General features: G+C 31.0%; 1 protein-coding gene across 2 annotated transcripts in view; it reads left to right on the top strand.

Moving 5' to 3' along the window:
• LOC119634874 (headcase protein-like) overlaps positions 1-15,991 on the top strand; it is a 147,304-nt gene that overhangs the window by 59,784 nt on the left and 71,529 nt on the right. For both annotated transcript variants that reach the window (XM_038029284.1, XM_038029285.1), the window contains exon 2: positions 7,306-7,402. In XM_038029284.1, coding sequence (XP_037885212.1) covers positions 7,306-7,402 — 97 coding nt within the window. The remainder of the gene's footprint in view (positions 1-7,305; positions 7,403-15,991) is intronic.

Below are 15,991 nucleotides of genomic sequence, written 5' to 3' on the forward strand. Positions count from 1 at the left end.
TTTTTTTTTTTTTTTTTTTTTTTTTTTTTTTTTTTTTGTTTTATTATATTCTCGCAGGTAATAAGCGCATTATATCAGCTCGAGTGCATACCCTGCCCTCACTCTTCCGTAGATTTATATGATGGATTTGTTATTATTATTATTATTATTTATTTATTTAGCAATTTTTTCACTGAAACCAGGCGCTTTTTGCAACATGTTTATTAGCACGGAATATGTTCTAGATGTGAAAGCGGATGTAAGTACATTTGTTCGTTTTGCTTTGAGTCATTAAATGTTGTAGGATTGCTATTGCTGATTGTTATTTCTTTATTATACCAATCTTTCCTATGCATATATATATATATATGTATATATATATATATATATATAATTTGGTTATACTATTTGTAATACCCTGCTCTATACGCACCGTTGATCCTGTAAAGTGTATTCAATATATTCTTGATTAGCTGTGGGGTTTGTTTAACTATTATGTGTACCCAGGCGAGTATAAGTTTCTTAATTAAACGTTATTCTACTTGCTATAATATAACTACACTTAATATCATTAAATATATATGAACAACATTAATTTATGATAAATAGACAAAGAAAAAGAGAAGAATTGTCGTCACTGCCTTAAACTTATCTATTTCTACGCTCATCTCTTCGATTGTCTCAGTAACTAATGCATGCATTTTTGTGCAATTGTTTGATTGCAATTCAATTTATAATTATATTATAGAAATAATCAGTTAACTTGTGGAAGGTTGTGTATATTATACAAAAATTTCTTTATTCTTCTGTGTGAGAATAGTTTTTCTCCATATTTCAATAATGCTCTGAAGGGCAAAAACCAAAAAGCTTAACCGTATCAATAAACCTGTCAATGATGAGTGAAACTTCGCACGATATGCGGATCTTTTATAACATAGTGGAAAAGGGATATAGCACTCAATAAGTCTCCGGTTTGACATATGATATATGGCAACATTATAAACAAACCCGTATTATTTCTGGATTGTACGAATTTTGAAACGGTACGTGTTAAAATTTCATGATAGATCAATCATTACCCACTTTGCCATATTTTGAAAACTTGTTATATGAATAGCGGTAGGGTAATGTGTAGAGTATTTAACAGCGAGCAGCTTCCCACTGTGTAAAGCTTTGATTTATTTTATTGTAAAGTGTTTTGTTTAAAGTATGCGAGCTATTTTTCTCTTCGAACTGGTTTATAGGTAAATATTACTGAAAGCATTTTTTAATTGTGATCTTTTCTATTTTTTTTTACCGATAAGTCTTTTTTATACTTAAGCAAATTGCTCAAGTTTTCAATTTAGTTCGTTTCCATTAATTGTCTATAGCGCAAATTGTTGCAATAGATATTTTCTAGTGAATCAATTAATCAATATAATTGAATAATTAGTTCAATTATACAATAAACTGATTGTTATCATAACTGCTGCTCACCAACTAAGCTTTTTAGGTTACAAGATAAGAGCTGATTTAACTAAGATGTTTTTGCTTGAATATATTCTTCAATGCAACGCCATAATCGTAACCATAATGTACATGCTGCTGACGTACTTCAATCTTAAGCCCAGTCGTAGCAATGCATTTGGCGATATGAAACAATTTTAGAGCCTGCCTGGCAGTCACGTGTAAGAGGAAAACAACGAGATACCTGACTATTGATTTCAATGTTGCTACAGCTTGCCATCTTGCTTTATCGGTTGAAAAACTCGAGTTAATTTGACTTAATCAAGGCTTCCATTAAGCAAATTACGTATAAAAATGAATTTCAAAACAGGTTTGCCTTTTTCTGAGAAGAGGATAGGCCAATAGAATCTCAATCAGGACTCCATAATGCAGATAATAAATATTTCTTCCGACCAGGCATGGCAATGTGAACCTGAGAAAATAAATCATCTAATCATAGAGATAGGATTATAAATTCAGCGAGTTCTTTATAGACGTTTTGTTGATCGGGATAGGTCTTCAATGAACACATTTTGGAAATAATTTATTTGCTTTGTGCTTGGAATTAATCGTCGTTTGCTTAGACTCGCGCGTTGTATTTCAAAAATTGTAACAATATCCTCCTAAGGGAAGGAAGGGAAATGGCCATTAAGGATAGATAAATTGATTTTGAAGACTTTGAAAGTTAATGATATGTGCGACTGATCAGCATAAATTGTCATGATAAAGAGGGAATAGAGATATTAATACTTACAGTGTTCCTCTGGGTAGCCGAGTGGGCAAAGGATTCCGACGTGGATTCAAATCTAAAGTGCGACACAGTTAAAAGCCGATAAAGCCGATAGCCTCAGATACTAGTGCTTTAAGACTTTAGTCTTTGAATTTATTTCTTTAGCTAAAGAAGATCCGAATGTTCGATGTTATCGAAACAGATTATTATGAAGGCGGGCACTCCTTTGCCTTTGAATTGGCAAACGCTTGCGGTTTTTAAGTAACCATAATCTTGGTTTCAGCGTACAGACCGGAAACTAACATAGACTACTACACCTTATAAGTAGCGGCGATAACTGTAATTATGGTCAGAGTAGAAAAAGCAAAGTCCGAAGAGGACTTTTCTTATATCTTATGAATCAGCGATTTTTGTCTTCTTTAAGAGGCAAGGTTAGAGAATATCTTCTAAACTGAGTAAATGATGTAAGAATATAAAGTTCAACAACTTGGTTTTTATGTTAAAGTTTGAGCAATTAATATGCGCATTGTTTTTTCAAAAATTTTTAAAAGATTTTTTCAAAATAAAAAAGGCTTGAATATCTTTCTCATTAACATAAAAAAAATATATATATATATATATATGCTGTAGCGTTAATGGTTTGCGTCAATAAATAATTTCTACAAAACATAAAAAAAAAAAACAAAAACGTTTGGTTTTATCACTTTGCACAGTATAGAAATTTACATAAATTATGTTTATTTCTAATATGCGCAAATAGTTATGAATAAAAATGAATTTTTTCTACTTCTTCTTCGTTTACTTAAAAATATAAAAGTTCTTGCACTTAAATTTTACCAAGAATTTTAATTAAAAATAATTATTTGTGTATACAATGAGAAAAAAAAAAGAAACTCCTAAAAAAGAACTTAATGGTTGATCGGTAGTTACCCTACTGAACCCAGTATTACCAGCAATTGCGATTAGCTCTGTTACGTATATGTCATGTCATGCCATGTCTATGAAAGGTTTTAAATGGTTCCGAGACATTTTATTGAAATATTTTCCTTGTGACTATGGCAGTGGAAAACGACTTTCCGCAAATATTATGCAAAACTTGATAGATGCATCTTTCCGTAGCGCAATAAAATACCCATACCATCAAGATTATCTTCAGCTAGATACTACGTTTTGAAAGATGGACACTACAAAGCTCTAATGTAAAATAAAATCTCCTTATAATTGGTTGATGATTTCACACCACCTTAGGGAATAACTTATTTAAATTTTTTTTTTTTTTTTTTTTTATTTCCTAATTGTTAGGTATTTTGGCAATTGAGCGGTAAGTTTGAACGTTTGCTTCTCAAATTTAGTTTTGAAATTAACACAAATATTAATAATTCATTAAACGCAAATATTTTATAATCACATTAAGCACCAGGTTAAGTCTTGCTTTCAAGTTTACGGTTTTGTTTTTAAATATTTTTTCTTCGTTTTTTATTTTTATTTTTCACCTCAATGCTTTCCTTAGTGAATTTTTTTTAATGACTAAATGCAGTAAAAACTATTTTTGTGTATTTTGTGTGTATTTCATTATATAATCACAAAGCAGCTAAGAAAAAGGCGTGCTACACGCCAAAAAAAAAAACAAAGAAAAAAAAAAAAACAAAAAATTATTGGATGTTGTCAAAATTAGTTTATTTAAATATTATATTTAAGCTTGAAAAATATTTGTGAATTTTTAAGCAAATTTATTTTCAAAGTTTATAATAATAAATAGCAAAACAATGCCCACATAAATTCCAATAATATAATAAGTAATAGAATTTGTATGTGTATTCATTCCGATGAACCCTCATCTACTTGGAAGCGTTTTTGTTCCTCTATCCGTTTTCAAGTGCTTTTGTATATGCCGAAGAGGCAAAGTTGTCTTTAAATTTCTTGTAAAACGACTCAGCCTAAAGACTAAGCAATTACCGGAAGCTTATTACAATCTTTTTGTAACAAAATCCTAGGAATATTTTTCTTTTCTATCCACGTTTTCATGTACGAGCTCTGTTGTTTTTCAAAGTGGTACAAGTCGATGTTTTCATGTGTCTTAGATCACTCGCACGGCACAAGCGTATATTTAGTTTGTCAGAACGATTTTTTATACCGACCGACTCAGTATATCTGCTCGATCAGCATATCTGTCCGTCTGTCCGTCTTACTTTTCTTGTGTTCATCAATCTACAGGCCATAATATTTTATATACATTATGATGAAATTTTGCACACTAATAATATGTGTTGACGTGAACGATGAAAGCTATTGAAAATGGTTCGAATTGGGTCATGTTTTCGACCGTTTTCCACACAATGTTATGTTTTCAAAACTTTATATATATATATATATATATGTATATAAAACTGTAGGGTATTTAATGGCAGTGACCCCACTATAACACTTTAACATGTTTATTGTGCAAAAAAAATTATACGCCCCTGATTGTATAATTACGAATAGGGAGAGAAACTGTCTATATCTTACTAAAATTACAGTTAACTAATTTTTTCTTTGTTAAAGTCGACTTATACAACTTTTGACAATAACAATTAATATATTACTAATACATTTTTGAGAAAATAACTTTAAACGCTTTTCGTGTTGTTCATTACATGTTTACCTAATGTCAGCTATCAATTACGCAATAAATAGACTTTTCAGTTAATTGTCTAATAAATGCTTTTGAGAAGCATTAAAATGACGCTCGATAAATTATTAACGATGATATGATGGCAAGCTCTAACTCTCTCTCTCGCTTTAAAAATATAAAACGCTTAAGTAATAGATATTTAACTTGTCTATTATAATTGAATGCATGTGAAAATAGCTTTAAATGCAACGAGATATCAAAAAATACATTTTAGCGTAATACAGTTAGAATTTTATTGACTCGCTATTAATTAATTTGATGTTTGAAGCATGTCTTGGGGATAATTAAATCAACGATAGAAAAAGCTTATAATAATTTTTGAGTAAAACTGCTGTTTGGTGGAGTAATTTATTTTGCCAAACAACTTACGAGGTCCACGAAATAACTTAAATGTGACTGCAAGTAAGAATCTTGATATGATTAATATTAGCTCTGCCCAATCGATCGAGCAAGACCATCGGATGACCTTTTGCAAGCTATATGGAGAATTTTTTTTTAAAAAGTACCTTCAAGATTTTTGGCGACTCATTCCAGTGGGCTATACTCATAACGGAGCAAAAGTGAGCAATATTCACTAATAATATATGAATGTTGTTAATCATTATCAGTATAGAAGTATGGAATTGTAAAGGACGAGAATCACAATTCATTGGCACAGAATAACTGTGACGACAGCAGTCGTAATAATTGGTGCCATAAGCCATAAAATCTTATTAAAAAACGAGAGCAAAATTTTGATCAAAATTAAGAGATTATTAGAGACTCTAAAAAAAAAAAAAAAAAAAAATTCATTTTTTGTTCATTTTTTGTTCATTATTACGAGCTTATCATTGGAACAGTGAGAACCTTTTCGCTCATAAACATCTGAAAAAATATTGAAGGAATTTTTAATTATTTCTACGAAATTGTTTCACTCATTTCATTATTATGGATGAGTTGTCAATTTCAGTCATAATATGTGGAAACCGAACTACGCTCTCAAGAAACTGATGAGTAAGCAAACAGAAGAAAAACAAAATTATTTTTTGCTTGTTGATTAACGTATTTAACATTGTTGCTGCTTGCTCGCCTAAAATCAAAGGAATGATATACAAATAAATTGTCAACGATATGAATAAATCGTGTTTCCAATGTCAAGGTTGCATAATTTTCTTTCCCAAAATTTTTATATTTTTCGTTATTTTGTTTTGCTATTAAAGAATAGAAAGTGAGGAAGGAGTGGGGGGGGCCCGGCGGCCCCGGTGTACTACTTTTATCTATATAATTTTATTATATTTCTAAATATCGAAAATATCAATCAACGAGCTCATATATATGTATGTTCCTACTTAATGTCAGGTTAACCCACCCACGTCCACGAAAATTTGGCATTTCCCTTAGAACACATAAATAAGAGATAAAAAATTTGCATTGTATTCTTGATATTCTTAATTTGATTCCCCCGATCAAGTAGACAGGATGACATGAGACAAAGAGTCAATGAAGACTGTCACCAAACTGTCACTTTTACGAATCATGCCTTTCCTATTAATAACTAATTTGTTCTTGTTTTTTTTTTTTAAGAATTCAATGGTCACACTAACGTGACGAGCATTTGCACGAATATTTTTTTTTACTGAACAATAGAATGTTTTCCATGCGACTGCGGACTGAAATGAATCTATGGCAGCAGACCTAGCCGACGCGATATGTCTGCAATCGACCCCTGTCTCGTTGGAAAGGGAGGGGGGAGGAAGGAAACGTGGAAGTGGTTCACTCTATCTGTCTGACTGTCCACGGAAGATGTGCTTGCCGCACTATGTGACTACCTAATCTAATCTAGTTAGCTACTTCGTGAGCGATCATGTTGACATTATTTCAATAGCTCCCTTGTTCTCTCTACCTATGGATCTGCATGTGAGATTCCCCTCGAAACTTTGTGCCAAGATCCCATGTTTACATTTTAAGCTCTAAAAATTCCAGCCTTTCCCCGTTAGACGAGAACTTCTGCACGTATTTTACTTATATTTAGTAAGTTTACGCATTAAAGTTACATTTTGTGAAAGTTTGTAAAAATGTATTAAATGGTAATCCATTGTATATTTTTTGGAGCTGTAACAAGAAATCTTTCTTTGGCTATGACATATGCCAAAAATATTTTTCATTATAAACGTTAAAGACATAAACAAGAACAATGTAAATAAAGAGTTGAAAATAAAAACTTTGCAGAAATTTGAGAAAATTTAGCTGAAATTTTTAGCAACGTATGGTTAAGCGGGATTTCATTTAAGGTTTACTTATCAGCAAAAAAGTCTTTAGTCTTAAGTAAACACTTTTGAAAGTTTTTTGTAGGGTTTGCTAAACAACAATATTTTTTTTTTTTTTTTTTTTTTAATCTTTAGTTACTTTAATCTAAGAAAATTTTATTTATTTATTTTTCTTTTTTGTTTATTTGTAGGTCAACATCTGGTTGCAATGGTATATTTTCACGACGCTTGGATTTTTCATCCTTTAATTTATTGCCGAAAACACGTTTGAATTCCTATCAAGTTAAGGTAAGTTTTTGAATAACACTCTCTATGAAAATGAATAATATTGTAGTCTATCTCTTCTCCTCTTCCTTAAATATATATAAATATACATGTATATTTGGCTACAAAATGCGTGATGTTTAGCATATTAATTGAAGATTTTTTTCTATTATATCAAGGACAAAAGATTTCAAAGACAAAAAAAAAAAAAACAGAATTTAATTTGAATCAAATATTTTGCAATAAGTGTGTGTTATGTGAACAATAATAATAATATCTTTCGCTCATAAAACCGGGTCTCTCGTCTTTCTCAGAACGTAGTACTAGTTTTTTCCCCATAATTTTTGAACTTGTTTGTCGGAAAACGTTACGTTTTTTTGCTGAATCGATTTTTAATATCGAGTACTTTTTCATATTTGCTTCGTATTTTTGTACAGCGAGCTTCGATATAATAGAAATCTTGAATTTTAACAAATTGAACTATGAATCTAACCCAAATTTATATAAACTTGTATTCCATTTTGCCATACTTTCGCTGGAGCAAACTAGCACTTTGCAAAATTGTTCGCAAATTCTTAAGACGCCTTGGTTTCTTCCGTAACAAAATCAACAATTCACATAAAAATGCGAAAAATTGCTATAGAGGATGTTTCATAATTTACCCAAATTAAGTTTTTTTAATTGTAATTTTCTTTATTGAGTCATATGTGTATGTATAGGATAGGAAAATACCCTGCAGGTCTTTGCTGGCACATACGTACTGTCGAAATTTTTCAAGACTGCACCAAGCAGCGTTTTAAATCTCCTCCTTTAATGCATGAATGGTTGTAGGGTTATTGGCATAGACTTCTTACTTCAAATAAATCCACAAAAAGATATCCAGTGGTGTCAATTACCCTGATCACAGTTGATGCACATATTTTGTACAAAAATTTGTGAACTGTGGTCCGCAAACTTTTTATTATTTTTAGAATATTGCTCAGCGATTCAAAAACATTGCTCTCTCGTGTAATGCTCCATTTTTATTAATCCTAAACTGTCAGCTGTCAAACTGGTTTTTTTGTTCCGACTTGCGAAGACTTTCCAGCACGAATGACGACAAAATCAAATCTTGAGCAAAAGTTGGGCCACCATACATAATCACCTGTTCGTCCGACTTTTATAAGCCTCATCTTAAAGCAAATCGAATTCAAAAACCATGCACAATAGATGAGACAACGAAGAATGGAGAAAAGAGACTACAAAGACTTGAAATTTTACGCTCATTTGAAGCAAATATTTACCAAAACGATCGACGAAAGGAATTGATAGTGCACAACACCACTTTGGTGTGCGTTATCCGGTTATGGTTTAATTTTTGCACCATATTACCTCGATTGATCGAAGTCATGTGCGCAGATCCAAGTTTCATCTCTGGTTTCATATCAGTCAGACATCATCCTTCTCACAATCAATTTGGGATAGAAATAATTTTTCTATTCGATATTCATCCGCGCAATTTAACTTGAATTGCTGATCATACTTTTTGATCACAGCATTAATTCATATCTTAACCTCGAAACTGTCAGAATTGTCAAAAAAAAAAAACCTATAAATAAATCAAAAATGTAATCCCGACAATAATTTTCAAAGTGCTTTGAAATATGTTGATCTTCACTCTAGTTTGCAATCAGTCTAATTCTATGCATGGGCGGCTAATGGGATATTCAGTTGAAGCCGGATGTAACTTCTTATATTCAAAATTGAATTAATTTATTCTCCACAGTATTCTCCGTAATGAAATGGATGAAAATGCGATTGGTTTCAAATACGTTTTGCAAAAATTCTAAACTTTCTGCTCGTTTTTACTACTTACTGCATTTATTGCTTTGTTCTGATTTGTTTTTTTCTTTTTTTTTTTTTTGTATGTCGTTACACAAAAAATTTGTCACAGTTAATTTTATGGTTTTTATGAATTCGTAGAATTTTTTTTTCTGTTCATAGAATTACATAATACATGAGTGGTTGTATTATGAATTTTTTTTTCTTTTCTTTTTGTTAATCGATATCATATTCATTTTTTGTGTATGCATGCATACATACATATGCACAAAACAAAAATGTATCATATACTTATTTGCTTGTTTATACGCGAGCTTTGTTTAGCTTAGCTTAGCTTACTCATCATCATCATCATCATCATCATTGTTCATTTCACTCTATTACCGAAAACAATAACAATCAAAGCCCTTAGTTGCATTTCTATCGTTTCGTTCGTAAAAAAATCATTTTTTTTTTATTTTTTTATTATTATTATTTTTGTTTTTAAATTAGTTTTTTGTTTAGATAATAAAAAAAATTGTGTATGCTTTTGTCACGTTCTCTATGCATGAAAATAAAATGCTGAAAAAAACAAAAAAAAAAAAAACAAACAAACACCGATCCCGTAAACTTTATATAAACATAATTTCCGAATTCACGAAAAATTTTCTCGGGCAAACACAGGTTGTGTGATTGATTGCTCATTAAATATGGGAATATGGTTTTAGATCGCCTCACCACATTTTATTTACATAAAAGCCAAAAGTTGATCTACTCTTGCGGGTCAAGTTAGAGCAACAAAGAACAATTGGAGCACATTCTCCACAGTAAAGTGTTGATGAAATTAGACTCGAGCATAAAATAAACAATGTGAACCGTCCTCTTTTATTGCGCACTTTGAGCATAATGTGTGTATGTTGCAGTATGCTGCAATCTACTGAACTTTTCTCTCACCTATCGAAAATAATAAAAAAGATTTTAATAGTCGGATCTCTTCAATTCGGTTCAAACTCAATATAAACTTTTGCGCTTAATGTTGCCTTAATTTTTTCGTATATGTGTCTATTAGAGAAACTAAATAAGTGTATATGTAATTACAAATGTTCTCGTTTTATTATCTTGTTGTACGTGTAAATTTACAAATTAAACTTTTTTTTTTTTTTCTTTTATTAACTTTTCCAATAATTAGTTCAAGAAAACAAAACAACAACAAAAAAAAAAAAAAGAAAGAGGTTAATGAACTCGTCGCCTATGTAAATACAATGTTTGTTAATTTATTAATGTTGAGAAAGACATAAAATAAATATGTAATTTTTGTATTTAGAAAACACAAAATTCCATGAAATTGAAGAACTTTGAAAAAAAAAAAAAATAATAAAGAGATAGAAAAATATACACAACAGCGCCGCTTCTTTTCATAATCAACATATTGTGTCGGCTAATGTTGAAAATGATCTATTTTTGCTGGTGGATGGTTTGTAAAGAAGAAGAGGAAAAAAGCCAACAAAAGATTGTTACCTATTGTTGTTAGAGAATTTCATAAATCATTCGTCTAACTGTAACAACTGTAAATATGATTAATTAGCCTTCAAAAAATGTTTACAGTTTGCTTCTCTTTCCACATACACTACATACACCAAATGTATCCCCTCCCCCTTTACTCGAATAAAAAACAACAACAACAACAATAAAAAACCAAAAAAAAAAAAAAAAATAAATAAAGACGAGCTATCATGACGCCTATTAACGGAAAAATATCTATATACATATAATTTCGTAATAACTAAGTAAAGGGTTAAATATTGTGTTGACAGCTGCTCGCGCGATTCGTACCAAATTTTAAATCAACCCTTTCAATCATTGGTGGCCAAATTGCATTTCAAGGTACACTGATACTAGGTTTACCGACACAGCTCAATTGGACGGCTAAATTTAGTAAATCCGCACAGTCCCAAATTTGATTGATAAGAAAGTTAAAAATTTTACAAGAAAGTTCTTTGATTAATTTCAATACTGGGAAATAAATTAGAATGAAGATGTGGTCCTTAATTGCGGACCTGTGATATGTAACCCCTCGGCTGATCAAAGTTCGTTTATTGTGGACGTTCAACTGGATACTGAAATGCTTTGCTATTGATGACTTTGTGAAGGCTTTCAAAGGAAGTTAGACTCATTCTTAAACCTTTGGATTCGTGTGATAAAATGCGGTGGACGATTACAAGGGTTAATGATAGAGTGAGGTGTGGTTTTCTTCTCTGTTCAGATAATTTAAAATTGGTTTATTACCTTATAGAAGATGCATATTGACCATTAACATTTTATGGGATCAAGTTATTAGCAGTGTATCGTGTAGTAATAGTTGAAGAAGCAAGTTTCCTTTATTTGAGTCCTACTGGTGGGTTTTCATGCATTTTCTCATTTCATGATTTAATCACAATTTTTGATTATTTTACTTAATACTCCCGACGCCTTCTTTGCAATCGAAATGTTTAAAGAAATCACTTTAGGAAAGATTTTCCCTATCATAGTATCATATATTTATTGGTAATACTACTATGACGTCATATTTGAAATGATTTCTTTACTAATATCTATCTATAAGTAGGATTGCAAATATTTTTAAAGCTTTAAAAAATGGGAAGGAAAATGATGAAGGTTGCATATGTTGGGAAACTCTGCATTCAGTAATTAACAGTTTTTATTCGTATGACTGACTGTTTAAACAAAACAAGAAAAAATTGTATCTAATCCATGTAACAAGTTGACTTGTTAATTATTTTGATCTCTCTTTCTTCTTCTAACTGAAGGGTTTATTACTTCACTTGGTTAACGGTTAATCCTTTTCAAAAAAAAAAAAAAAAAAAAAAACAAGATATGAAACCCAATTGAAATGTCTTGCTTTAAAATAAAGATTAAAGGCATATGGTATAAAAATAATTTCAAATCCCGCTTTTATTACATTTTATACTCATCTACTTCGAGTAGTCATAGTTTCATACACCCGGATGCCCTATTGTTTGCTGCTTAACTCCTGAGCCAGGCATAATATGCATAAGTAATAGGAACTCTTTTTTTTTCTTTGTCTTTTTTTTTTTTTTTTCAAAATATATATATATATATATGTATATATATATATGTGCTCTGTAGACCGAAAGTTTATTTAATATGAAAAATCCTTATAGCAACATAAACATCATTGTCTTGTTGTTTTCGTTCTTATCCTTAAAAATGAATATATTTGGCGAGATTTTTATATTTCAGTTCCTTTATTTCCCTTACAGTGCGGAATCATTATATATTTATAAATTCAATAGAAAAATTTTTTCAATTTTCTGAAAGCTTTTTCTCGCTGCATTTCATCGCACGCTCTCATACATATATACGTACATATATGTATATATATATATATATATATATATATATATCAACCTTCAATATACATAAAGTATATAAAATAACATATTTAAGCATCGGGCGCATGTATGCATCTCTAAATTGAATTGTAAAGAAAACTTCATTCTTATGAGCAAAACGAAAAAAAAAAAACAAAAAATAGAAATTTAAATATACTTTGTATAGAAATTCCAAAAAACAATCTAAATAGCATATTCTCAGGTTCTTGCGTTGCTTTTCACTTCGAAAGATAAATGCTGTTTCCAAATAAAATGCTTTTCATATCTATAGCATTACCGAGATTCGTATGCGTCTAGGGATTGCTTTAGATAGCATTCAGTTATTCCCTGCTTTAGCATAAAATGAACGACGATTGTATTATTGGTTTTTTTTTTCTTTCTTTTTGTTTTGTATACCAATTGCCAAAGCAGACATTTAGGAGTCGAGTCGTATATGAGAAGCAAAACTAATAATATTGACAGGTAAATAACTTTATTTTTGTCTATTAACGCGTCTATGCGAGTTTGAAGCAATTTTTTACGTTCAATTTTTTTTTTTTTGCTTTGTAAATATTTAAAGTGAAGAACAATAAGTGAATGCGATTGAGAAGGAAAGAAAGAAAACTATACGATGATAAAGGTGAATACAATTGACTATAAGAGTCATCAGCTGTTGGCAGGACAGGACTTAAACTCTGATTCTGAGAAGAAGACACACAACATTACTATCTATATATTTATTTTATTTATTTGCATTTGCCATTAGCAACATTTGGATTTTGGCACTTCGTTAGCAACTTTTAACCAAAATAAATAAAGAGCGTTAGAATTATATGGGACGTCATCGATCTTCCATATGCAATTATATCAAATGAGTTCACTTTTGTCGTAGCTATAGTGCAAGCTAAGTCGGTAAAGATATAATCGAGATTAAGTCACCTCCCTATTCCTGTCACTTTGCCCACTTCTTTATGACCATAATTCTGTCGGATAGGAGATATCCTCTGAAAAAAAAAACAAATAATGAACTTTTAGTAGAGGATCGGTGGACTTTGCATATGAACGATTGTAGACGACTAGTCACTGAAATATGTTCTATTCTCGTCAATTGCAGTCCTTAGAAAGTGTTTGGTTTTCGCTTGCGTTGTTAATAGTAAGCCCAAGTTTTGGCGGTCACTTCAAATGTTTTGTTGCATATTCGTATCAATTTTGTTTTCAAAATTTAAAAATTCTCATGAATCGACACACATTTAGTTGGAATTTTGTTGAAAATTAAATTTTGCATTAGGCTTTGTCAAGCAGAAGCTTCGCGAGATACTTTAGTGGATTTACAAAGTAAGCAAAAAAAGAACTTTTTCATCGAACTAACTATATAATCATGTAGAACTGTACAGCAGTGATGACTCCTTATATAAAACAGAAATACTTTTTACGACCAATGAATGAAAAAAAATAAAGTCCAACGAAAAAATGTTTTTCTTCTACACATTTTTAAATCGTTCGAATAATAATTTAATTCCAAAAATTTTTTACGGAATTATTCAAGAAAAACAGAAAGACGACATTGAATATGAAAATAATTGTGAAAATTCTTGAAAAATACATAAATGAATTTTATCGTCTTCCTCTCTATGCGGTGTTGCTTGCGTTTCATTTTGTTATAGTATGGTATTCACAGAATTCTGCAAAACTCTCGATTTTTTTTTTTTTTTTTTGTTTTTTGTTTCTAGTTAAATTTATGTTGCAAATGTCGTCATGTCATTTTTGCCGCTTAACATGACATTTATTGTAACTGCCATAAGCAGCAACTGCAGCCGCAACGACAGCAACAACAACGACAAAAATATTGACTGCATAAAGCAAATTTCTTCTACTCCAGTTTAAAACATTTTTTTTCTTTCTTTTATTTCATTTTTTATTTTGTTACATTTACAAGTTGTTGTTTTTGTTGTTGCTGCTGTTGTTGTCGTTGTTGATATTTCATGTTGTCGTGTCTGCTTGTCTGACTTTGTGTCTATCAGTCATTCAACACAATGTGTTTTCCTTTCAACATGTTGTTGTATTTATTGTTGTTCTTCTTCTTCTCCTTCTCTCGGTAACTGCTGTTAGCGCGTTGTTTGTTTTTGATATGCAACTGTCGTTGTTCATTCTTCTCCTTTTTTTTTTTTTTTGTTTTGTTTTTATTTTTGTATTTTGGTATTTAACTCGTATCATGGTGGCACGAGGAAGGAGTAACTACTACATGTGTTGTGTTTTAAATATTGTTGATGTTGATGTCGTTACCAATGTTGTTGGTGTTGTTGGTGGTGGTGGTGGTGGTGGATTTATTTCTGCTATTATGTTATTGTTGTCGCTGTTGTTGGTTGTCACTGTCACCAAAAATTGGTACCTGATTGCTTTTTTTTTTTGTCTTTGTCGTTGTAATAAAAATAATGTGTCGACTTATTTTTTTGATAAAATTCATTGCCACGGTTAGCAGCAAAAAATAGATGGTAGTAGAAACTTTTATTGCAAAAAGGAAACTTGGAAATAAATTCTACTCTACAAATTAATAAAGCGTATTGATTTTGTACGTGTTTAAAGCAAGGTCTCACCGAGCGTATAATTAAATAATGACGGATTTTCTTCAAACATAATCAGCAAAATGTAATACGTATCACTCAATAAGTCTCCGGTCTGACACATATTTGGCAACACTCTTGATAGACTCATACGATATCTGGACAGTGACAAACTTCAAACGATACATGTTAATGTTCAGCACTTTCTGAAAAATGAAGTTGCGCAATACAACATTTACCCACGAGGAAGCGCTTTTCGGAGTGGATATCGCGTTTGTTCATTTTTAACTAAAGAATTTTCCCATATGCCCTATGTTCCAACCTATGCAACATAGAAGTTGTGCCATAAATTTGAATTTGTACAAACTATCTGAGATGTTAAACCGTAACTTGGCCCGTGCGTATAGAAACTCAAGTCCGTCACTAAAGAATGAGAAAAGCTTCGATAGCCAGCTTAGGTATTAGTTTAAAGTGTGACCAACTATCTTGAACTGTCATGAAGACAACATCACTGGATCAAATACACTTCCGCTTCATAATCGCTGCACTTAAAAAGCTCAAAATGAAATCTTATATAAAATCTTTTGGAACTTTTGTAAGAATACACCACTGGAGATAGGCTGGACATAGATCCAGTTTATATTCTGAATCGATCCAAGCTTGTCTGTTTGTTCGTCTGCCAGGACGCAATTCTTGAAATATTTTCATGAAATTTGGTCCACCGCCTCTAAAGACAGACGCTATTAAAAATGATTTAGATGGAACCAGTTTTTTGACCATTTGCCATATAAGGCTTTATCATGAAAAGGCATTACGTGAAAAAGTTAAGTGTGTATTTGATCGATTACCACGATATTCGT

The sequence above is a fragment of the Glossina fuscipes genome, unplaced genomic scaffold (assembly GCF_014805625.2).
Source record: "Glossina fuscipes isolate IAEA_lab_2018 unplaced genomic scaffold, Yale_Gfus_2 3, whole genome shotgun sequence".
In the NCBI taxonomy this organism is placed as follows: domain Eukaryota; kingdom Metazoa; phylum Arthropoda; class Insecta; order Diptera; family Glossinidae; genus Glossina; species Glossina fuscipes.